The sequence below is a fragment of the Anopheles moucheti genome, chromosome 3 (assembly GCF_943734755.1).
Source record: "Anopheles moucheti chromosome 3, idAnoMoucSN_F20_07, whole genome shotgun sequence".
NCBI classification, from domain to species: domain Eukaryota; kingdom Metazoa; phylum Arthropoda; class Insecta; order Diptera; family Culicidae; genus Anopheles; species Anopheles moucheti.
This window is the reverse complement of record NC_069141.1, coordinates 61,955,347-61,980,873: the sequence shown is the minus strand read 5'-3', so window position 1 is coordinate 61,980,873 and position 25,527 is coordinate 61,955,347. Positions and strand designations below refer to the sequence as shown.

Below are 25,527 nucleotides of genomic sequence, written 5' to 3'. Positions count from 1 at the left end.
TGTGAAACTTTTGCGTTGCATCGTTCTATTTCACTCGTATTTAGTAAAAACCTACCCATTGTTTGTGGTGTGGAATGGGTAACGCTTCTAGCGAAAGGTACACCAAGTCATTCTTCTACCATGGCTTAAGAACTATTCCTGATGATGGTGTCCAAAAGGAAAGATCGTGTGTATCAGTGCTTACTAAGATTACAAGAAAAAGGATGGTGATTAGAAGTTGTTGCATTCTTGGTGAAATAAGTGTATAAACTAGTGAAAAGTTAAACTAAACCATTCGGTGTAGTAGAAAAGATTAGAACTCTACAATGTGTTTGAAGTGGCCGGAAGGCGGAATAGCAATATTGTTGGAATAAGTTCTGTGAGGCGGTCACTGTTTACTGCAACGTGAATTAAGTACCGTATTTTAGCGTGTATAACGACCCCCTAGATGAATTATCCAAAATTTTTAGAAAAAAAGATTTGTTTTCTTTTTTTTTAAACAATTGAAACAATTTTATTGTTACAATTAATTTTAAACATTACAATTCATTATACTCTTCCATATCGTCCTCACTGGTGTTTTCAAACGCATTTCCGTTGTCATCATCCCCGTCATCACTTTCTTCATAAATTGCATGATCCTCAGTCCCAAAATCAAGGTTGTTACTGATTTCGCATTTTTGATAGGATTTGACGACAATCGCTTCGCTGACTCCAGATAATGCAGTAATGACCCATTGTCAGATTGCTGGAATGGTGGATTTTTCTTATTCTTCCTAAAGGAGTCAGATTCGAATCAGCCCATTGTATCCACTAACTCCATTCTTCTCTTATCATACCCTTAAACGGCCTGGTTAGACCTCCAGGAATGACTTCCAGAAACGTTTTGTTTTGAAGAACTATTTGTTTAACTTCTCCTGGTAGATGACCTCTAAATGCATCCAGTACTAGCATTGCTGATTTTTCATAAGAGCTCCAGGTCTCTTGTTTCAAACCAATTTTTTAGCCAAGGATTCATCCTTGTCTTATCCATCCATCCTTTTATTTCAACAAAACGACTTTTAACCTATAAAGCTAAAACGGAAAAGTGACTACCTTTGTCGACGGAAAAGTGATTACCATAACGACCCCCTTAATTGGACTTTAGTCATTTTTAACCTAAAAAGAGGTGGTTATACACACTAAAATACGGTAAAATATGAAGATTAACATGGAAATTGAAGAACCTTTTATAGTGTAAAGTTTATGAAGATCTTTTCATGAAGATTTTTTTTCTCACGAATAACTAGCACAATTAGCGTAAAGACAAACCAAGCTCAATTAAAAAATGCGAACTTTATTTTATTCTGCAAAACCACTTACATCAAACACCTACGAGCAACAGATTCCATCGATAAGGTTCTGATCCTTGCGACAGTCAGCGCGCGTCATGGCGTACGCCGTAATGGATCCTTTCAGCTGCTTCAGCAATGGCTGGCTATCTTCGCAACCGAACCGATTGCCCTCCAGCATCATGCGCACCATCACCGGGAACGAGCCGGACAAATCCGTCACCGTGAGCCGTTCCAGCATGTTCCGACGCAGATCCAGCTTAAGCACGCGCGGTACCGTCCGCAGCACGTCCAGATCGAGATGGACGAACTGGTTGTCGGCCAGATGGACGTACTTGAGGTGCGTGATCGGTTCCGTCAATCCATTGCTCAGCGAGCCCAGCTGATTGCCATCCAGCTTGAGCAGCACCAGCTTCCCGAACCGTGCGACCGAACGGAAATCAAACTCACGGATCGCATTGAACGACAGATCCAGGCTGATCAGCTTGTTGAACACGGGCAGATCGTCCATGCTCGTCAGCTTGTTGTGCGGCAGCTTGAGAAGTATCAGCTCCGACCCATTTACGGCCGTGCTTTCCACCGTGCGGATTCCATTTCCGATTGCGACCAGTTGGCGCAGGTTCGGTGGGATTCTCACCGACGCGAGATGGTTGTGGCTGGCATCGATCAAATCAAAATTCCAACGGCGCTCGAACTGGGCCAAATTGAACGATTTCAGTGCGTTGCGTGATACGTTCAGCGTCGTTAGTGACGGACATCCACCGAAAACTGCGTCGCTGATCGACGACAGGGCATTCTGTTGCAGTTCCAAATTTTCCAGCTCGGATAAATCATCGAACACGCTAGCATCGAGTGCGGTGATTTTATTTCCACCCAGCAGCAACGTCTTCAGGTCGCGTAACCGCTTGAACGCTGTGCCGTCGATCGTGGTGATCGCATTGTTCGACAGGTCTAGCAGCTGCAGCCGATGGGCACCGAAAAATGCTTCGCGCGGTAAATCGTGAATCTTGTTGCCGTCCAGGAACAGCGATTGCAGTGATTTTGCACCGGCGAAATTGTTCGACTGCACTTGCTTAATGTCGCTGGCGGTTGCGTTGAGTGTTTCCAGCTTGGTGAAGGTTTGGAACATGGCCGGCGGAATTGCTGCTAGTGAGGAGCGCGCGAACTGTACCCTGGTGAGGGAGGATGGGTTTGAGCTGGTGAATTCGGTTGACGTGATCTCGTCCGGGGACACTTTTGCGCCGATCAAGCTGCAGCTTCGGTTCGGCTCCATGGTACAAACGAGTTGTTTCGAAAAGGCGCTTTGAGGTAGCGCGATGGCTACCATCCTGGAAAGACGAGAAGGGAGTTTAGTCATTAAATTGTGTAAAGCAATGAAACAAACAAAGTGATGTTTAATAGAGTCTCAGTAAGATAACAATAACACAGACGATTAACTACTGGATCAGCCATTTTGTTCGGAACGCTTCATTTTAATTACATTGTCACTTTCCTTCACGCACGTAAGCCGTAGAAGAAGCTTTTAAAATTAAAATTTTCGGGTCGGAACTTAAAGTAGGCAATTTGCATGTCTTTGATTGCGTAACTACAGTCTTTCGATGAGTTTTCAGTGAATATTATTGTGGTTCTTCGCATCGAATTATTGCATAAAACTTTTCTACATGAGAATGTTTCACTACGCTGTATAATCGAATTTATGCTCATAGGTTCAAGTTATTCCGTATTCCACCTCCTAATAATGCCCTAGAAGCAAGACGTGTGCGGTAAAATCTCCCTAAATCACAGACACAATTCACATACAGCTACACTTTTGCAAACAGATGCAAATAAAGCTTAAAATATTTCACGGTCATTTTACACAACGGATATCAAAATCTTCTACAATCTTCAATATACTTACACCAAAACAACACACAGTTTAACCATCTTGAATATTGAATGGAATGAAACTGATTCGCCTGTACGCTTCCCGTCGGTTTTAACTCACCATTAGCCACGGTATCATCAACCGCATGAGATAAGGAAGTGACCGGAATATGTTTTGCTTACCCTCAACTTTAACCCACCGGCCACTTGTAATCACGATTCCTCATGTATTCCTATAACTGACCGTGTTTATTGTGACAGACCGTACTTTCCGCGTAAAATCATGCAAACCGTTTTATTTGCGTTCAATAAAACAAAACATGTTTACAAAGTGCGTTAAAATTCATCGTTAAAAGATATGAGTAATATTAAATATTTCCAGATCATTAGGCTTCGTTGGGTTGAACAAAATTCAATTCATCGCCCAAGCTGCTTATCGCGTGAAATTGCATTCAACGCACGTCATACGCCGTACTGATCGTCATGGGAATCGCCCGCTTCTGAGCGAATCGCTGCACGATCGCGTTACATCAAATCGACATTCCGATCGCAATGTTTTTGCCGTCGGCATCTGGTTCGTTGCGGTTTTTTCAGCCTTGCCGTTGATGCCGCATTTAGGGCGAGCTTATTGCAAAGGAAATCGACTTCATCCCACTAGTTTGTTTATATTCATGGCAAGGCAAACGTGTTTAAACAAAACTAATGATGATTTTCCCACATCCCAATGATGAGCCGGACATCCTAAACATCTGGCAATACTGAATGTAACCTGTTCAATTCAATAATATTTACTACACAATTTTTCTATTTGGATTTTGAAATGATGTGTTCAATTAATAAATAAAAAATAATTTCAACTCAGATGTTCGATCTTACAATTATTCTCTCCATTAGATTTGATCCGAATTAATTGCATCTGTAGCTGTATTTTTGTGAAATAAAGCAGCAATTACTAAATAATTCTATTCAACCTCATTACAACACATCAATTATGCTTTCAATTGACACACTAATAGAAACAAATGGTGCCCTAATAGATGAAGTTATCCACTGCAAGACCCACATCCCACACCACACCACATCATTAAACCAAGCCAAACACCAACAGCCGATGGGGCCTCTCTCACCCTAATGAGTCTAATTTATCAAAAAGCACAGTGAAACTCCTCACTTTCGCACCTTGCGCACGTTTAACTTCCTTTTCTCTGGTTTTACACATTTTTCAAAGACATTCCGGTTGAGCGGCGAGCGATACGGGCTCACGCTAATTTAGTCGACGGTCACGGTTGATTTTAAAAGCCGCCGAATAAATCATACTCAAACGCATCGTTCTAGCCGCTGGAAAGGTTTCAACCAACGCTACTTACTCCGTCAATCAAAAGTCCATCAACATGCAGCCCAGCTGGGCACTGCCAGAAAAAGGCATTTGACCCATGGAAGACCCGTAGGAAAAGGGAGATCTTTTTCCCGTTGAGAAACAGACACAACATTCCTTGGTGGTGCTTGCTGCGTCAGCTGAGAACGCATATCGTCCCGTCCGACCGGGTGAATTCCCGCATTTTTTTTGCCGATTTTGTTCTGCTGTCCCACGTGCTGCAGCCACCCCGAAAAACCAATATTTTGCGCTCAAGCAAACAGGCCCACGGGGTTGCGGGAGATGGGCGTATAGCCGGCCGGGACGGAACTGTCCATTACCGAACCGTTTGGCCGTCAGCGGCAGCATCACCATAAACATCCACTTTAATAATCATTATTTGAAAACATTTATTATAAACTGCTTAATTACAGAGGCTCGCTCAGCCGGAGCGCTCACGTTTGCTGGCACCTTCGGCTTTTCTTTGCACTTTCGCATCATCCACTCTTCAGCAACCGTTCGGCAACGGCGTTTTTGTGCAAGTGTGGCTCTAAGGCTCTCCGGATACAATACCCGGACCCGTGGATGACAGGACGACAGGCGTGTGCAAATTTTTTGAAGGTTATACCGAAACGATGGTTATACCGATGAACGGAGCTTAACTGTTGGGAACGCAAAAAACCATCCATCGCTAACTGGATTGGTACCACCTGGAAGCTCTTCAACTCGCACCAGGAGTGTGTTCACGTAATCCTTTCATGGTGAAGACAAAAAAACACTATTTACGAAAGGTTTTCGGAACTTCTTTAAAGTTCCGTTAAAGGACAAACTAAAATATTGAGATACAAACCACAAAAAAAGAGCGTCCAGACTTTAACCATAACCATATGCTCGAATGGTTTTCGAGCAGAAAATCGGCGTTTCTGGCAACCAAATTGGCATCTAATTGTGTTTTCTGATGATTTGGCAACACTCTGAACGGACCGCAACAAGTGTGGACGCTAAATTCCTCGCGTAGCGTAACAAGATTCTATTTTATTGCAGAAATACATTATTTTCGCACAAAGACCAAGTAAAAAAGTTCAATTCAGTGCCGCCAATGTTTTAAAATTGTCTCCGTTGCAAAACAACTCGAATTTACTAAATTCGAGCATATGTTATGGTACGGATTTAACATTTCGCTATTCTGTTCTTGTTACGCGTATTTTGTTATGTATAACTGGTATCGTCTACAGTCTGGACGCTCCTTAATAATTCCATAATTTCAGAAGATCTCTCGAAACAAACTTCAAGAGCGTTCATATTAAAAGCGTTTGTGAAGATGTGCAAAAAACATTGCGATCATACAAGCAATTCACGAACCAATCAGTGATAGACCTTTCAAATCTATTGGCATGAAGTTTAATCACATTTAACAGCATGTTTAACTAACGTGAAACTCAATTACTCTTACGCATCCCATACTTCCGCTATTAATGCTGAATCAAATAAGTCAACACGTTAATCAATGATTCAGTAATCAATGCAGAGACAATCGCTAATGAATTGATTCGTGCGGGAATGAGCGTTTTATTAGTTTTAACTTCTCTCAAACAATGCATCAAATTCGATCAACTCCGTTTCACAAATTCGTTTAATGCATCACTGCGATCTATTCCAAACGCGCATGAATTGATTGCCCGTGGTAACAGGTGGGCTGATAATTATTTGGCCTAACACATTTATCGTGCTAGAAGATTTTTATCCATATTATATTTCGTTTGTACCAACCTTCAAACGAATTCTGTCCAAATTTGACAGCACTCGAGCCACAACCTAATGAGCTAGAGCATTTTGTGTGACGCAACTTTTGTGTTTTGCGTAATCATGGAAAAGAAGGAATTTCGCGTGATGATAAAATATCAGTTTTTGAAGGGGAAACAAATGGTTATAGCCAAAAATTGGCATGATGAAGAGTCTTTGGACACTGCTCTACCAAAATCAACCATCAGATATTGGTATGCTAAATTTAAAAGTGGTAAAATGAGCACTGAAGGTGGTGAACACAGTGGACGCCCAAAAGAGGTGGTTACTGACGAAAACATTAAAAAAAATCACAAAATTATTAAGAACACCCATAATGTGAAGTTGATCGAGATAGCTGATACCCTGAAGATGTCTAAGGAACGTGTTGGACATATCGTTCACGAGTATTTGGATATGAGAAAGCTCTGTGCAAAATGGCTGCCGCGCGAGCTCACATTTGGCCAAAAACAACAACGATTTAATAATTCGGAGCAGTGTTTGTAGCTATTTAAGCGAAATAAATCCGAGTTTTTGCGTTAATATGTTACCATGGATGAGTCTTGGCTTCTCTACTTCACTCCAAAGTCCAATAGACAGTCATTCGAGTGGACTGGACGCGATGAACCTGCTCCAAAGCGGGGAAAACGCAACAATCAGCTGGCATGGTTATGGCGTCAATTTTTTTGGGATTCGCAAGTAATAATCTTCATCGATTATCTTGAGAAAGAAAAAACCATTAACAGCGACTATTACATCAAATTTTTGGAGCGATTGAAGGACGAAATCGCCAAAAAACGACGGCATTTGAAGAAAAAAAAGTTTTGTTTCGTCAAGAAAACGCACCGTGCCACAAATCAGTGAAAACAATGGCAAAAATTAATGAATTAGGCCACGAAATGCTTCGCCACCCACCGTATTTTGTAGATCTGGCTCTCAGTGACTAACTCCATTTCTCAGATCCCAAAAGGATGTCCTCTGAGAAGAAATTTTCGTCGGATAAAGAGGTGTTCGCCGAAACTGAGGCCTTTTTTGAGGCAAAGGACAAATACTACTACAAAAAGGGTATCGAAAAATTTAAAGACCGCCAAAATCGGTGTATCTCCCTTGAAGGGACGTATGTTGAATACAAAAAAATAATTTGGCCAAAAAAAAGTGTTTTACTGTCATAGGCCAAACAATTATCAGCCCACCTGTTAGAAGTGTGAAGTCTTGGCAATTTCATCACGCCGATACTAATGTTAATATTGTATAAATGTTAGCGGGTAAAATACGATTGTAAACTGCTCGAGCAAAGCGAATGCTAAATAGAAATCTACATTCATCTGCGCCCAAGGATCACACTGTTGACTCCAGCGAAATCCGTCTCATTCCACAGTGCCATTGCGAACCACCTTCACACGGCACCGTATGCGGGTTAATAGTGTCATGAATTATTTTTAGCACGCGATACGCGTCCAAACAACGCGTCTGGTGGCAACATTGTGTGCGTTCGCAAGCGGCAAACACAGGATCGGTGCTGGTCGATCATAATGCCGTCATAAACTTTATACGATCACCTACATCCGCCCGGCCGGCGAACCGATCGCTTACATCGCGACCCGACCGAAGCATTAGTGCGCGTGGTCAACACCCACCAGGACGGCCGGTGGTTTCTTCGCGGTTAAACGGCATCCGCATCTCGTACCGGTACGATCCGTACGAACTCCACACAAAGTTAGGGGTTTTTTTCTATGAATGAATACACCACCCCATAATGACCACCGCGCGCGCGAAGAAATACAAGTGTAAGTGAAGGGCGTGTGTAATTTTGTCGATTCCCGATACAGCTTCCCTGCCCCCTCGGTGGTTTCCCTTCCACTGTGTGTGCACGAATTGCATCTTAGATTGGTAGGCGAAGGTGGCCGACGGTTCGGTGTGGCATACCATTTTATTGCAACACCACCGGCACGAAATGCGAGGTTCGTCATCGTCGCGCGTGTACAAGTCACCGTGCACCGTTCTAGGGCTAGGATTTACTGTGTCATAAGTTACGTGAAATTGATTCGCGACGCATCGACGACCGTTCGTAATGATGGACAATCTTTCCCGTCCTGTGGTTGTGTGTCTATTTTCTATTACTTTGTGGAACATGTGTGGAAACAAACCGGAGATGATACATTGGAAAAAAAAGATTTGGAAATGATGAAAGAGTAATTTGAGGTTAGATGTTATTGCACGGTGTTTATTATTTATATTATTATTATTTATGTTTATTATTGAGTATTGAAAAACAGGATTATAAGTGATCCTTTTGTTTAGAAAGAGTCAATTGGATGATAATAAACTTGCCAGCAAGTTGCCTTTTATTTTCTCTAATTTTCAATGGACGATGAAATTTTACTTTAAATTTTAACAATAATTTTACCCCTAAACGAATACGAATTCCTTCCGTCATAATTTTACTCTTTCTCAAAATCCACTCGACAGATGATTTTGTCTAAATTGCCTTAATCTCGCAACAAACTACCCACTAAGTGGTTTTGCTTTTAATCGGAACCACCGTATATTATTTGATGTTTCCCATTTGCAATTACTCCCAACGGCCCAAGTACCAAAAACCCACCATACATTCAATACGGTTTTCCCTCCCAAAGGTACTTCGATCACCCACAACCAAATGGGAAATGCACGCGTGGGAGCTATCGAAGCGATCGAATCACCATCGAATGCCCGAGTAACCGAGCCGAGCAACCGTTCAACCGTGGGTCGCTTCCAATAACCGGCGCAATAAACTGATGATGAGGATAATTTGTTGTCTACATGTGTTTTGAATTATCGCAATCGTTTAACCGGACCGGGTTAGAAGCTACAGTCCCGAAAGCTTGCAGCCCTTTCTAATTCGCGAACACGGCGACGGTAAAGTCACAAACGATTGCGAAGTCTTCACTCTATCAACATTCACCGCGGCCCGGAAAGGAATAAAGTACCCACATACACCACAACGGCAGAAAAGATGGGCAAACGCTTGATAAAAGCACGGCACACACGGGTATGGCACGGGTCAGGGAAAAGGTTAAGCCATAGCGGCGGTGCACGATTGTCGTCCGAGTTGTTCACTAAAACCAAGAGTCAGTTCCGTTCGTAACATCAAACGTTTGACGCTTCCCTCTGGATGGCGTGCGAGGCAAAGCTTTAGGAGTTCTCCCTATCCTAGGAGGGTCTCAGGGGGCTAAACCCTCACGGGAACGACCTACACTCGATCGTGGTTAGTTGATAGTGGAAAAGTGGAAAACGGTATTAACACCTTCGATAAAGTCCGGTTCGGGTTTCGCGAGATTTTCACATGCACATTCCTGGCCTTTGACCGCACCGCACATTTTTTCCCATTCGCCGTGCAATGGAGGTAATTAAAGGTGAATTAAGGAGTTGGCGGCTTATGCGGTTAGATGTGTAAATCTTTATGTTGTTTCAGAGTGTTCGAAAGGTTCACCTCGTCAAAACAAAAATACTGTCCCTTTCCGTTTTATCTCTAAAGTTCCATGGCCATCAAAAGCTGTGGTCTATCCGTTTAAAATAGGTTGTTAATGGCGAAACAGTTTTCTATCTGGTGATGGTGATGCCACGTGTTACTGAAACACTCGCCATCAAAGATCATCTGGCAATGTCCAAAAACAAGCGACTTTTGCCTCGTTTTCGTTAAACATTTCTTCGATAGTTGAAAATTCTGCAGAATTGTTACAATTCTACAATTACAAGAATTACAATTGTTATTTTTACAGTATAATTTTTCACAACTGAGAACAATACACGACATCTTTTAACATGCAAAACTTTGATGCTCATTTTTTTGACTCGAGTCAATCTGAAGTTTGCACACTGCATAAATAACAAAAATGATCAATATTGAACCATGAAGTGTTACTGCTGTGGCAGATAATATAGAATCTGCTATAGAGCTAGAGAACAACACTGATAAAAAGCAGACTCAGAGGAAAAGCTGATAAAGACCAGAACTTACATATCATATCTTAGAAAAAGGATAACAGGACGAACAGGTAAGCGAAAAGACATGACCCACATAAATAAGAGAACCGTTTGGACTGTCTGAGGTAGGTACTACTCAACCAAACCTTTCGTCTTCTTATTACAAGAGTTTTGAGAGTTCCCCTACCCAAGGTAAGTCCTCAATGTCTTCTAAAAGTAAGAAGAATCTCTTCGAGGATCTTATGATCGTCTGGACGATCAATAGTATGTGTAACAGAAGTGATACGTAAATGTAGAAGGTGTCCGAGTTTATTACACTGCCAATCAGAGTACGCTTAAACCGTCATATGGAATCATTTAATACTAACTGGACACTTTAGTTATAATTACATACTTTATAAAGTGTTGAAATTCAATACGATTGATATTCACTTCATGTAAGGGGTGAAAGAAACTTAAAGGACTGTCTAGGAGAAAAGCGAATATCCTCGGCGTTATCAATACGGAAAAAGCTGTCATGATTATTTAAGTAAACTATTGTTCAACAAGTGGTGTTACTATTTCATAATATACACATTCAAGAGTAATTGAAATAATTCTGACTTTCATATAACTTCAAAATTGACATATTTAGAGGGTTTCGTTCGGAAAAGTTTTGTTACAAAACATTGCATATCAGTTTTTGTTATTGGAGATATTTAATAGATAGGAGATGCATTAATTGCTTTGGCAATAGCTGCATTATTTATTGTTGCTTTTTACCCGATATTCCTGAAACCTTAAGCTCCCAGGAAATGCAATGAAGTTGTATTTTCATTCATCCAATCGAGGTAATACGAATTATGAGTTTCGGTATTTGAAAACGTTTTGTTTTTTGATTTCCACATTGCAGAGAAAACACAGGCTTCTAAAAAGTAAAACAATAAAACTTTTACTTTACCGCAACAACATTTTTTTGTAGCGCAACAAATGTCCTGTGTAATAGCTCCAGCTTTCAATTTAGGGATACAGGATTGTGCTCTATTAATATTATTTGAACGAATCTTATATGTTTATGTGTTTATTTATTTTTTGTTTTGTGGTCTTGTTCTAACCAATTATTTTTTAATAAAGTATTGAGCTGCTTTATTTTTTTTGCGCCAAGCATATCATTCCTTTGTTAAATCAAATCGACGTACAATGTAAAGCTTGCGTAAAGATTTCGCTACCATTAAAATACACCTCTGCTGGGACATTAAACGGAACCACAACCAGCCGCCATCCACCATTTGCCCACTTCGTACATGCATGCGCTATATCTTCATCGTTACGTCTGTATGCTGATTATACATGCTCCCGCCGAACCGAACCTTATTATCATAAACCGTTAGCCCGTTATCATTGCTAATGCGTTCGCTTTACGGCTCCGTCACGATCACACTTCGCTCCGGCTGGTGCGCGATGCGAGTCGTTTCGTGGCAAAACGACATAATGAAAGGTCCTTTTTGGCTTTGCCTTGCCTTTCGTACGGTGGAAATGGACGAGGAGCGAGCAAGCGAATTGCGTGCTGCGAGCAACGTGTCAATAATTTCTTCGGTAAAAATAATAAATTCGAGCCACCTCGCACCGCAGAAGGTCACCCGAGCGAGTGAAGGATACATTTGTGCCTTTTTGTGTTTTTTATTTTATTTTGCTGTGTTTTTCGGTAGCAACATGATTGATGACGAACAGAAAACAGCTTTTCGACCCCACCTTAAAGACTCAGAACCCCGCTCCCCGGGACTGGGGTAGAGATGGGCCTTTTACCTTGGCGGTTCAACCGATAATGAAAAAGCGATAAGAAGTCCGAAGTGGCAAGAGTTTACTTTTCCTGCTGCAAGTGATTTTTTCTTACTTTCCAAATCCACCACTCATGGGATTGGAGGATGGTACGGACGGAATGGAAGGATGAACTGTGCTTTTTAAACTGCACAAAGCGATGATAAATTAACTCACGAAACCAATAAAAGTGCAACGGAAAACGGTGCATCGCGAAATCTTGAAATCGGCTCCAGACATTGCAGTTACAAAAGAAAAAAACTTACGCGCAAGAAGCACCTTCTCATGCCAAGAGGAACGATTGTGTTCCGTGGGACCCTGGAGACCCATTCCCAATAGTGAAGTACCACCGCTGGTCTATACGCAGGATATTAATCAAGCACTTTGTCGATGATTGTGAAATTGTCATGTCAGCACAAACTATTCCTTTACAGTTTCATTTGCCTTATGCTTTATTGTTTTATTGCAGTGATAGTTTTCAGTTTTTCCCCTCACCGTGTCTCGCCTCTGCTTTTTAATTTCCCCAAGGACCCTCCGGGATGGTGCATGATGGCGCCCGCCTGCTCCATCGCAACCCGCTCAAAGTAGGTCATTGAAATTCTGTACTTTATTTCCGCCCGAACCAGTTCTGACCCCGCTGCCAGCTGGACGGCTTTGGATCTCATCATGTTTCATCGTTCCACAATCGTCCCACAGTGTGGTTCGGGCGCCCCGATACTGTCCCGATCGACATCCTTCCGCCCTAAAGCACCCATTATGGAGATGCAAGCATCAGCGGCAGCAAAAACAGCAACAAAATCAATTACATGTATCATGTTTCGATGAAATTATGATTGCTGTCGATTCTTATTTATCGCTTCGCGTACCCTCTCGAGCCCCCCCCCCCCCCCCCCCCCTCCCATACCCGGGGCCGGGTGATGATCGTCCAACCGAATGGAGTCCAATTACGCACAAAAGCGACATTTTGGGCCGATCGCGGCGAATCTGGCATAATGACCGATTATCGTAGCTGGTGGGCAATTGGCGCGAAACGGAAAGGAAAGGAATACTGAAATACCTGTCCGTTTGGAATGCGAGCTTTAGCGTACCGGTTGGTATGCGTGGTTGTGTGCTTATTTCGGCCAGCAGGATACATTTGCACGGTACTTCAGTGCTAGAGAAAAAGACAGGATTGATACATCGTTGATACAGCATACATTAACGAGTGATACATCATTTGTTTTATTTACTAATTATATCATTAATTCACGAAATTTATGATATTCAGACCAAAATCATTAGTACAGGATTAGTTTAAACATGCACGCAAAACAATCAACGTTCGTCTGGTCCAATAGACGACATGTCTCTTAGAGAGAAGAGTCAACTATCTATACACTAACTATACACATGCAATGAGTTTTAAAGAGCATGTAAATGAAAATTCAAGTGGTAAGGACCAGTTTCACTATCTATGCGCATTAAAATAGCAGACAAATCTATTTTGCTATTTGCTTTTTATTCGTATTTGATGATAAAACTACTTGCATCCTCAAAAATATGATATTTCTCAGCGCGCATTATGAAAACAATGTCGAAAAATGTCCCCAAAATTTGAAATCGTACTTTCCACATGCTAGTAGATCATGCTGTTTTCATCGATTTATTACTTTTTCTGTCAGCTATCTTTTTTTAATGTAAAATACAAAATCATCACTTTTATTTTTTATCATTACCTCGGTTATTTTTGCTTTACTATCAAACATTTTTGAACAGCACTACAACCTTTGGTAATTTATGGAAAAACATATGCTGATGATGCTGCATATGTTTGCTAATAAAAGTTTAAGGCTATCATTTTGGGACGCAGTATAGCATAGCACAAGTAAGAAGGAGCAATTAGAGGATTGATTATTTTAAAAATAAACGAGCTCTCAGTTTAAGTATGCAATGCTTCGAACATTTATTACTATCGACGAATTCCATTTAACAATTGTGGCCATGGAAATAATGCTATACGAACCAAAAATAAAAAAGGTAATGTAATCAATTTTAATATTTACTAAACGTTTAGCATTAATACTACAGACCGTACAGCATCTCTCCCTGCCGTATGCTGTCTATTATCCCATTGGGTTTGGACGAAAGGGTTTACATGTAGCTCGCCCCATCATCGAACGGAAGGTCTGACTGATTCATTAGGTTAACCTGCAACCTCAACGACCCGGGCGGTGCCATCAACGATCAGACGAAAGCAAACGTCGTCTTCTTAGCCTGAAGGTTCGTCTCCTTCTTTGCTTTACTCTCCAGAAACCTACGATCAAACTCAAAAGTCGTGGGGTTGATTCAATTGACACCATTTTCGAAAACCACACAACTCCTAACTCATGCTAAGTTTGCACCGCTCATTCACTGGCAGCGGTCGCGCAATGCTACAATCCTTCCCAATGGGGCCCACCACCACCATGTCGAAGATCCTATGCTTGCTTCGTTTTGTTGGTTGGATGAAAATCCCACTTGACAGCACCGTTCGTGGCCGGTTTCCCTACCCAAAGTGCACGCGCAAGAGGTCATCTCTCGGTGACGGTTTCATTTATTATTCCGTGCCCGACGCTTGCGCCCGGGTACGTCGAAGTTCCGATGCACTCATGCACTTTACCCGCGCTTGCTGCATTTTGTCTCGCAGCAATCGCACACGGTGCAAACGCAAAGACGAAACCCCCGTACGTACCGGGGGATGGTTCGCGCTAAACGGTACTGGCCGGTGTTGTTTTGTTTTCTTCTCTTAATTTAATCGTTCAAACGAACGGCATGCAAAAGGATCGGCTCAGGTGCATTCGTAAATCATGCAGACAACATAAGAGAAAGACCCACACACACACGCTCCCTGTCGTTGTGGCCGTCGTCATCGTAATAAAGTTGTGCAACATGTCGATGGACATGGTTTGATCTTGTAGTATAACCTTTGCTGGCACCGTACCATCAAACCGACGTGGATTTGGTCGATGTTCGTCGGGGTTTTTGTACGGGGTACCGAATGGAAACTCAAGGCTAAACACACTGAACATACACAACAAACTGAAGCCAATTAAGGAAATACTTACGATCGTTAGTTCCTTGTATTTAATAACAATTGTTAATCAAATAATGCTATTTGTGAAGGAACGCAGAAATCATTAAATGCGAAATTGAAATGGAAGAAGGCCTGATTTCAGTTATTGTTACCATATTATCATATAATTATGAATTAATCATTTCTGAAACTACCAATAATGAGATATGTGCCAGAAAGTTGAAGTTGAACTTGAACAAACTGACTTATCTTTATTTCCTCTCAAGCTTTTCGTCAATATTTTGTTGAGATATGTTATAATTTTGGGTTAAAACATCTATAACTAGCCATCAACGTATTTTTTTTACTGGCCAAACTATTTTATTCTCGAAAAGTGTTCAGTAACTGATAATGGATGGTGAAAATTCTACCTAAATTGATTAAATTTAGCAAACTATTGTGTAAAACATATTCGAATGTAACAGCCTTTTTAGATGGAGCGAGATTCTTGAGATTTAAGCGGTATCTGCGCTCCATCAGTTAAAAAGAATTTTAGTCTTGTATAATCTCGCAGAAATATTCTAAATCTGAGCTTTTTCTTGGTGCAATCAAAACAATCAATCGGCGCTACCTGTATTTGTGCGAAAAAACGTAATAAATAAAAAAACTTCCTCAAAGAAGAATTTGATTAATGTTTTTATTAATAGAAAATGCAAACAGAATTTCAATGGAAAGTGTAAATTTTAAACAGAAAGATAAGATTTTTTAAAAATCTTAAGAAAGCGCTTCGTCTAGAGAGGCTACTATGAAATAGAGATGAATTATTCTAAGATAAGATTTCAAGTTTTAGATACATTTTTTTTAATTGTATGATATATCTCGTGTATGATGATGATGCTGATTAGCTCTATCTCTAACCTCGAAAATGGCTTCTATATTAAAAATAACTTCAACGAACATTAACAGGAAAATCGAAAGAATCGTCCATGCAATGTATATCATATCACAGTATTGTAGGAAATTTCTATTTTTAGCATCCAACATTATGAATAAAAAAGCGCGATACATACTTGAAAAACAGAAAACATTAGCAATATGAACTAACTTTTGCGCTTAAGCATCGAGCTAAGAGAAACTCCCGGCTATGAAATCAGAGACTGTACAATATTTGCCTGGTCTATGTAAATGTCTGTCATACGGAAATTCAAACATACCTCCAGCAGTGTAAAACTCTCCTCCCCAAACGAATCATTTCAATTAGCATTCCAATCTTTGATTTCTTTTTAGAATGAATTTTCCCTACTAACCGCTACCATATGGCAAGCTGCAACCATTTGCACCAACCTTTGTCTCATGCGAAGGTAGTCGAATGGGTTTTTTGTTTTTTTTTTTGCAAACAAAATTCTTCAATCCCTACCGTATGCTATCTGTCTAGCTGAATCGGGCATTGAAACACCATTGTTCCATTGAACAAAACCCCATTTAAACGGAAACATGACACGGACCACATAAGCCCAAAAAGAAAAACTATCCATCCAACTTTGCTCAACGAAAAAAAAAAGAGGCATCAGAAACAAACCAGCAGAATGCAAACAGACAAACTTGTCACAAAAGAAATTTCACCAAACAAACCTCATCCGTCGGACAGCCTTGATTTTGCGTGTGTTTGCTGCCTTGCGGTCGATTCACTCTTTCGGCAGCGCCACCAAATTAAGTGCATGTTGTGTGCACTTTCCACCCTTCCAGTTGGATCATGCACCATCCCCATAATTTTCGTGTCGAAAGTATGCCCCCTTTATTTCTCCTTCGTTTGCCGTTTGCGAATTCAACAAAGAACGCGTCTGCTCCAGGCAAGGTAAAGGACGTCGGCCCTCGTTGCTATTATGAGCGGTGCATTCGGTGCAGCACACACCGATAAAACAAGAATGTGCCTTACACCGTGCACGCATGTGTGTATGTTTTTCGGGGTGTGGGGCATGTTTGAGGAGGGATTGCTTGGGCTGAAGAAAGAAAAATATGCAATCTCATCATATTTCCGTACCGAAATACAAAAAAAAAAACAACAACCCCCCAAATTGCATCCAACCGGGTGGTCATGTGGTGCGCAAAGGAGAAAGAAGAATTGCATCGGATCAGTCGCGTTCGCGGAACATCCATCCACCCCATACCACCCTGTTGGCTTGCCGGTGAAGTTAATTAGTTTGATATCGGCCACAGTATTCCGTCACACCACGTCCACGTAGTACGTCCACCGACGGGGGTTCATTGGCCTGCCCCATCCTATCGGCGTCCGCGCAACAGTTTGCAGTGCAGTTATTTTGCAGTTATAATAATGATATCAGCTGTAACAATAATGAAAAGCACATCCGTCGATAATGATTTCTCGCAATCGGCGACTCCTTCAGCTTCCGCCTGCTGCGCATAGTTTTTTTGAAGATTGGCCCAGACCACTCCTTCGGCAGACTTCGGTTCGAGAACTCTCGGTGGCACACGGATCTTTGGTCGGGGATTTTTTTTTGCTGCCTTCTGTCTCTTACCACACCATCGCCACCGTGGTCGAAATCCCTTTTTTGTGGGGTGGTCCGGGCTACGCAGTTTTCCACGTATTTTGCGGCTAAAAGAAAGCAAACCGTACCGAGGTCTACCGGGCAATAAGGGAGGTTCACTTACCAAACATTAATTAAGTAAATGTAACTCAACTGTAACCATCAAGATTAATACATTTTTTTCTGTTTTGGTCGGTCCGTTCATTCCTTTTGCTGCCGCCCCTTTGCACAAGTGCGATCACAGTACGATCGCTTTTGTTTCACCAAGATCGTCCCGCGTGTCCCACCATCGGGGGGGATCAGTCTCGTTCTTTGCGCTCCCACTACCGCGTCATCATGATGTGGTACGGGCTTGATGAAATTAATTACCCGAGATAAAAATTTTTCGAAATTGTTTCATTGGAAAACCATCGGCCGGTCTTAGACGGCTGCCGGCAGCGAGAGAGCAACGTATGCGAATAATAAAATAATTAGATTCCATGTAATAATTACCACCGGATGGTGAATCAGTGATGTGTGGCGAGAAATTGCACAAAGAACAAAGCTGTGAGGGTGAGTTTTTTTTGTATTTAAATGTTTAATGTTATTGGTACACGAAACACGGTAAAATAAAACAATGTTGAGACAAATTAATGTAATCATGATAATATTAAAATAACAACAGTGAATAAATACATGCGCAATTTATGTCTCATACATGTCGGTTTAATAGTTTAGCATGAAGTGATCTTTCCCAAATTAAAGTATTCACCTAGAGACGAATCCAGCAGTGCTTAATGTTTTGTAGCTTGCTATTCTGCATATACAAGCACCATGCCGAAATGAAGCAGTTAAACGTCTTAGTCCACTACGTGTCTGTCGGATATAACCAAGAATTGAACATCCAGAGCCCTAGAGATCTAGAGACGAATCCAACGATGCTAAGTCATTTGAAGCTGCCTGTCCTGCACAGACGAGCTTCATACCGTAGTGAGGAAGTTGGACACCTTAAGGCATTTCGTGTCTGTCGAATATAATCGAGAATCATCAGCCATTGTTGTCCTCGATGTTGAAAAAGCATTTGACAATGTGTGGCATAACGGCCTCATCTTTAAATTACTGCGTTTCGGCATCCCAGATCATATAGTCAGGCTGCTGCAGCTGGAAGGTCGTACGAGGTCACCATCGCAACAAACAAATCTAGCATCGAAAATATTCCGGCAGAAGTACCACAGGGCAGTATATTGGGTCCCTTGCTCTATATCTTGTATACAGCCGATCTAAAAGTGATTCCCGCAACAAACCAGATATATCTCTTCGCAGATGACACTGCCCCAGTAGTTTAGGAAAAGACTTTGGCACAGCTTCGCAACACCACCCAACGCTGTCTTAATGCCATGCATAATTGGATGACAACATGGAAGATTGTCGTAAATCAAAGCAAGACACAAGCGATGATAGTGCCATATAAATTAAAAACCAAATATTTAATCCCCAATATTCAAATAACAATTGCGGGAACTTCAATAAGTTGGAAAAAAGGTGTAAAACACCTTGGTATAACATTTGATCATAAACTTATATTTAGGGCTCACACTAACAACATCAAATTGAAATGTCTCACGTTAACAAAAATATTGTATCCACTTATTAATCGACGATCTCTTCTTTCTCGTACGAATAGAATAACCATTTACAAACAAGTCTTTGTCCCAACAGTAACATAAAAAAAATCGAGAACATCTGTAATCCTTAATCTTATCTACCTAAATAGTAGAACCAATGACTACTTTTGTAGATACAGGGTTTACCAGTCCTGAAAACAACTGTCCACTTGATTATAACAACCGTCTCTTTGATTAGTCACCACTGTCTACCACTTGTACACACGTCACACGGCGTAAGCTACTCTGTCCAAATGATTAACACAAATGTCAATTTCAATTGAACAACTGTCATTCTTGCTATTCAAGCTATATCTTTATGATGTACATGCACCTAGCATTTCTATATTACCTAAATTATTTTGTAGAGTTGAGTTAGGCAAAAAATAAAAAGAACGTCTTCATCTTTAGACATAAAAAGGATAATTGGTATTTTAAGTACTAGAAAAAAGTGATTATCCTTTCGCAGATCTCATCTTTACACAATAATTTAAGCAATCTAGAAAAGCAGGTATACATGTGCATGTACATCATAAAGATATAGCTTGAATGGCAAGGATGACAGTTGTTCAATTGAAATTGACAATTGTGTTAATCATTTGGACAGAGTAGCTTACGCCGTGTGACGTGTGTACAAGTGGTAGACAGTGGTGACTAATCAAAGAGACGGTTGTTATAATCAAGTGGACAGTTGTTTTCAGGACTGGTAAACCCTGTAAGGTAGACAATCCTATCCCAAAGTATTTGTAGAGACCATCTCCATCTGTTCAACAGGTAATCACCCAGAAAAAAACGACTAAAGGTGCTGAAGCAAAACATCATTCCATAGAAGTTAATTGATGGATGACAAGACCTGACAATGACAATGTACCACAACGGAAGGTGTACCGCTTAATATCATCTCCCAAGAATCAACAAGATACATTGTATGACTCTAGTAATCTGTATGACTGTATGACTTTAGTAATCGAAAACCGCAGAGGAGCTCATAATCCCTTGTATACTAGAGGAGTTGAGAGTTCTTCAGTCATAGAAGGCACTTTACTATTCAAATGATTTAAGTAGAAGAAGAAATCTTATTCAACATTTTAATGACAAAAGTTCTTAAGTGGTTGTTTTATTGTAGCAAAAAGAACTTATGATAGCCTGAGGTATAATAATTTGGTATCTTCCGAAACAGTCGCTCTCGCCATGAAAATGTTTGCGCAAGCACACACGAAAGAGCACTACAGTGTTTGCTCTAAAATCTTTAACTATTTGCATGTTATAATAGTTTTCTAAAATTTTCGCTATTGCACAAATCGTTAAAAGGAGAATTAAACAATCTTCCCCGGTATCATGCAAGCTAATCTATTTCTTGCACACGATTTAGGCATAGAAATACATCAAACAGACCGTGCCAAACATCACACCCCAAACCAATTCACCCTGCATGACTCGTCGATCTCGACGACACTTATTATCTGATCCCGGTGCATAACGAAGCTGTAGGTATTTAATTATTTTTGGCATTCTAATTCACTCCACCAGTGCTTGCAGCATCACGGGCCCGGCAATAAACAAACAGTTAATCGTTACTCCAATCATCCATGTTCACGCTCGGCACACTCATATGACTTCGATCGGTACCGGTGACTTTATTGCCATCGGGGCCCATTCTGGCACCCAGCAAAAAGGCCATAAAGTCTCGCTCCATTCGCCCCATCCTGCTCGGGGACGGAATCTTAAAGTGGCCCAAGCAACATCAGCTAGTCACGCTTTTGGCTCACTTTCTGCTGCACTGCCAAGGGATTAGCCGAGCCCCCCGGGGGCCGCCTTGGGAAATGGGTGCCGTGTGTCAAACAAATTACCTAGCCCCGGCTTTTGGCAAAACACGGCTGCACACAGCATAATTGAATCTGATATTGATATATCCTGCACAATTTTGTCCACCAACACCTTCTGCGGGGAAGGGGTCTTTACACAGACCCGGACAGCAGACTCGATCACTGTTTGGTAGATTTCCGCTGCCGTGACTTTGCCACTGCGACGAACCTTTTTTGCCGATGGGATGGGTGAATCGTGCTGGTTGATTCGGTTAAAACTTCCACTGTTTACCATATTCATCGCACATTTGCGCAACACTTCGATTCGAGCGTTTAGGATTAAGTTAGCTGCTGTAAGTATGAGCAACCATTAAAGTACGTTGTGGAGATAGATCGAATGGCAGTATGCAGTGGAGTATCAGGGAAAAAAGTATTTTAAATGGAGTCTAACAAAGAAAAAGGTTTGAAGTTTTTTGGATAAAACCCTTATCCCTTTTTTGGATTTGGTTTGCAAAAATGTAAGAATTTTTGAAGAAAATAGTTGAAATTTTATTCATTCTGGATCTCTTCAGGTATCTTGAAGTAAAATTTCTAATTAAACCCAATTTTATATTTTCATTTGACTTAAAATTACGAGCATTTGTTAACTCAATCAAATTTTGAATAGTCATCTGCAACATTAAGTTAAATTTGTAATGGATTCGAGCTACAATCAGCGACGAGCTACACGACAGGACAGTTGTTTACTAATCGAATCAAAACACTCGCGCATATTAGCCGTGGATGAGAAGGTACCTTTTGGGAAAGTAAACTTTGGGCAAGTTGCAAAAAACAGGCCGCAACAACGGAGCGCGTGCGAAAGGAGCGCCATAATGAAGCAAACACAGAATAATGCGCATCGACCGTACGGGAAGTGCAAATGTTTGCATTCATAATACAATGATCGTGTGTAAACATTAACCTTAGCCGCTCGGATGTCAGCCCTTACACCTTCGCTGCCTAGCTCGTTTTGTAGGCAGTCGAACCGTTTTGCAGAATCCGCACAACACCGGTTGCTACGCGTTGTTCGAATATGGGACGACGGAAAAAGATAATTAAGTACGCGCTCATCACTTCATCAAAACGTCAAACGAAAAATTAACATTCGGGGAGTATTTATGTTCAAAAAAATTACAATGACCCAAAGATACTGTAAGTTTTGGTTGTCCAGTGTTTTACGATATTTTTAGTGCTATTGATTTATATAAAAAATTTAAATACTTTAGTATTTTTAAATTAATTTTATATAAAACGTTTGGAATACATCAAAAATTGATGTTTCTGAATTAGCTTTTTTAAATGTAATTTAGCATTATGTATTCTTTAGTTTTGTCAGAATTCATGTATTTCATGAAGTGAGCTCAGTTAATGTATTCATAAAATCATTTGTTACCTGTCCGAGCTCTTCTGCATCTCAATAAGACTACTCTCGATTGCAACACTTATTCAGACACCGAGTATCGCTACCGAGTCTTAAAAAAAACCTAAAGCTCATTCGTGTGTACAAGTTGATTCACTTGACAAAAAAACACACATTTGTAATGCTAAACGCACACGTTGAAGTTTACTAATTTGACCAAACGTTCGATAAATATTTCAACAATTCAGCACCACCAACCAAATTAATTGACCACAGCGGGATCGGCATTGAGTTTGCTACTTCGTTGTACAAATTATCATAACAACATGACCGAAACTGGGTGCGGTAGCATACATCAACAGCATATCGTTACACAAGTGCCTTCTGCATCCTCATCCTTAGCTTCAGGAGCGAGTTTATCCCTTTCTTCCCGCCCGTCTCGACTCAAACTAGACATCCAGCACAAGGGAACCTGCATGCAACACCTGACGTTGTAGTCCTGCGAGAGCACGAAGCAAGCTGGCAGTTGGCGCACTAGTCGTGTGCTGTTGTTGCCGTTGTTCTGTGCGTTTTAATTTATCTTCGAACCCGTGCCAGACGAATGCATTTTTAATTTGATTTTCGCTGCTGCTGCTCCGAAGTCTCGAAGAATTGGCGATATAAATATACATAAAACGGACGTCCGGTAGGTTAAGGACGAAAAGCGAATCTCACGGTTAAAAGTAAAAGTGAACGAAGCGGCGAAAGAAAAACACGGGGGAAAACCGACGACGTCTTCACTGTGGGACGGTTACGCAAACAGGGCAATGCCTCTGCTGCAGTAATCCTCAACTCGAAGCGAACCAACACCAGAAGGCCACCTTGTGCATTGCAGAAGGACCTCGGCAGGTCACCATCTGGGCAACGGGGGTTGTAGACACTACCGTCCTTACCGGACCATGGGCAACCGGAGCCGATCATTATCGGAACCGGACACACGCCTGCTGCAACAACAAAAAACGGGGCCCAACATGTTATCGATGAAGCTGTTGGCAGGTTGGCACAGCGAGCGGTATAATTCAAATAAATGCTCCCATCCCGAGCAGAGCTCCATTTACCGTCGACCCGGTTTTTTTTTCTCTCCCCCCTTCCATGACAGCTCACTTACTCGGGGTGGAATAACCCGGTTGAAGTGATCTTACTGCACGCTGCAGCTCAACAACATCGTTGATTGAGCGATGATTGAACGGTCAAACCTTCTCGCCAAATCGTTTGGAGCCTTCGCCCGGGTAAATGGCTTCGTGTGTGAAGGCTCCATTTTACCGGCGCAAGACACTGCCAGTGTGGGATGGACAAATTACGTCCCGAGCGATCTTGGTACGGGGTACAGCCTGAATAAGATTTCCCTTTTGGTCTAATCTTCTCTCATGGGTGCTGTTTTAGGTCACCGCAGTGGATTGCATTGCACTGGGCGTTCAATCAAACTGATCGCATGATCGCATCTCCACCAACCAGTTGGACCAACCTTGCAGGGATCGACCACGGCCGGAAAGGTGCGGGGTAATAATTTAACTTCACTGTTGCCATATTTTTGACGAGCCCGCCAGGCAAACGGCTCTCTGTCGTTGCTGTTGTTCGGCAAAACAAACCACAGCGAACCAAACGAAACAAACCTCACGCTCACGCTGAAACCCAGCAACGAAAAGAGAGTCCAGGACACTCGGCCACTCCCAGGACACCCATCCGAACCTGTCACGCCATCTCGTTGAGCTGAAGGGCATAATGGGACCGCCGCGCACAGCCACGTACGATCATCCGATCCAATGGCAGCACAAACTATGTAAATAAACCTTCCCGGTGCAGCGGATGCGTCATGATCGTGAGGGCTGCACTTGCAAATATTAGACAAATTTGCACAGCACCGTCCAAAGCACCTTCCCACCGCCCGAAGGGGGCTGGGTTTTGCCCGTAATCATCAGCCGTAGCCCTATAATTTCGTTCAACAGCTTTATAACGCAAACTGTTACGCCTAGACGCTGCTGGGTACACTTACCCGGGCGATCAATGCTAGACATTTTGCTGTGCGAGACCGCGGCACCGCGCGTTGCGTGATGATAGCGTGAAAATATCTTCGACGACCACTCGAAAACAATGTTTTGTTCGCAAAAGTGGAACGCGTAATTGAGCGGAGTGTTTTAAGCGAATAGCTTCATACATCTGGAATTTCCCAAAGGTTTCTAAGCCTTCAAATATACACTTGCTGTTTAAAGATAGTTGCAGTAGACTAAACATAAATGAAAATTACATCGCATTTTCTATAAAATTATAATACTGAGTATTTTTTTTAACGTTAAAAGATTTTATCTATAAACAGTTTTATCATAAATTACTATTTCTGCGTGATATTTTTGCAGCATTGAAGAATGCGGATCTTCATCGAACTTAGTCACTTACAAGACACTACAGCCGTTTAGCGGTGTTGAATTGCTGCAGGAGTTATCTAAACTGCTCTCGGACAATATCTTGGTCTTTATTGAGGACACATCAATACTATCGCTCCATTGACCGTTGAAATCTTTTCGGAAATTCTTGATGTTTTCGAAGTAGTGGAAGTAGTGAAAATACCATGCCTCAAAACTGTCCCGGCGCTCAAGTCCCCAAGTACATTTAGTGTGCCTTGTGGCAGCTTGGTTTACCGAAGGGTTTTTCTCCCAACATTTAGGTGTCTCAAGATCCTGGATTAGGGGCGGCCCGGTGGCATAATGGTAGCGGAGCCGGTCTTCACACGAACGGACCGGACCAATCCCCCGTAGCAAGGACTGCCTATCCGGCTACGTGGTAAAATAAGTCGATACGGCCAGGCCGTTCTAACGAAATAAAAAAAAAGAACATGGATTAGCCACACCGTTCCTGTATTGCATGCGTCATCATCCAAAAACGAGGTTTGAGTTTTGTAAGATAGCTTTCGAGACCTTCAAGAGATTGTAGGAAGAACCAAATCTAACCAATGGGAGTTAAACTCTTGAGATCGGTGAATTTTATGCCTGAA

The 25,527-nt window shown here is 41.7% G+C and overlaps 1 protein-coding gene across 1 annotated transcript; it reads right to left on the bottom strand.

Annotated features, from left to right (window-relative positions):
• Positions 1-1,314: 1,314 nt before the first annotated feature.
• LOC128304272 (insulin-like growth factor-binding protein complex acid labile subunit) lies at positions 1,315-3,236 on the bottom strand. The gene is made up of 2 exons (XM_053041432.1): positions 3,211-3,236; positions 1,315-2,638 (listed from the first exon to the last, which is right to left on the bottom strand). The coding sequence occupies exons 1-2, from the start codon at positions 3,234-3,236 to the stop codon at positions 1,351-1,353; spliced, it is 1,314 nt and encodes a 437-aa protein (XP_052897392.1). The 3' UTR covers positions 1,315-1,350.
• Positions 3,237-25,527: the final 22,291 nt, after the last annotated feature.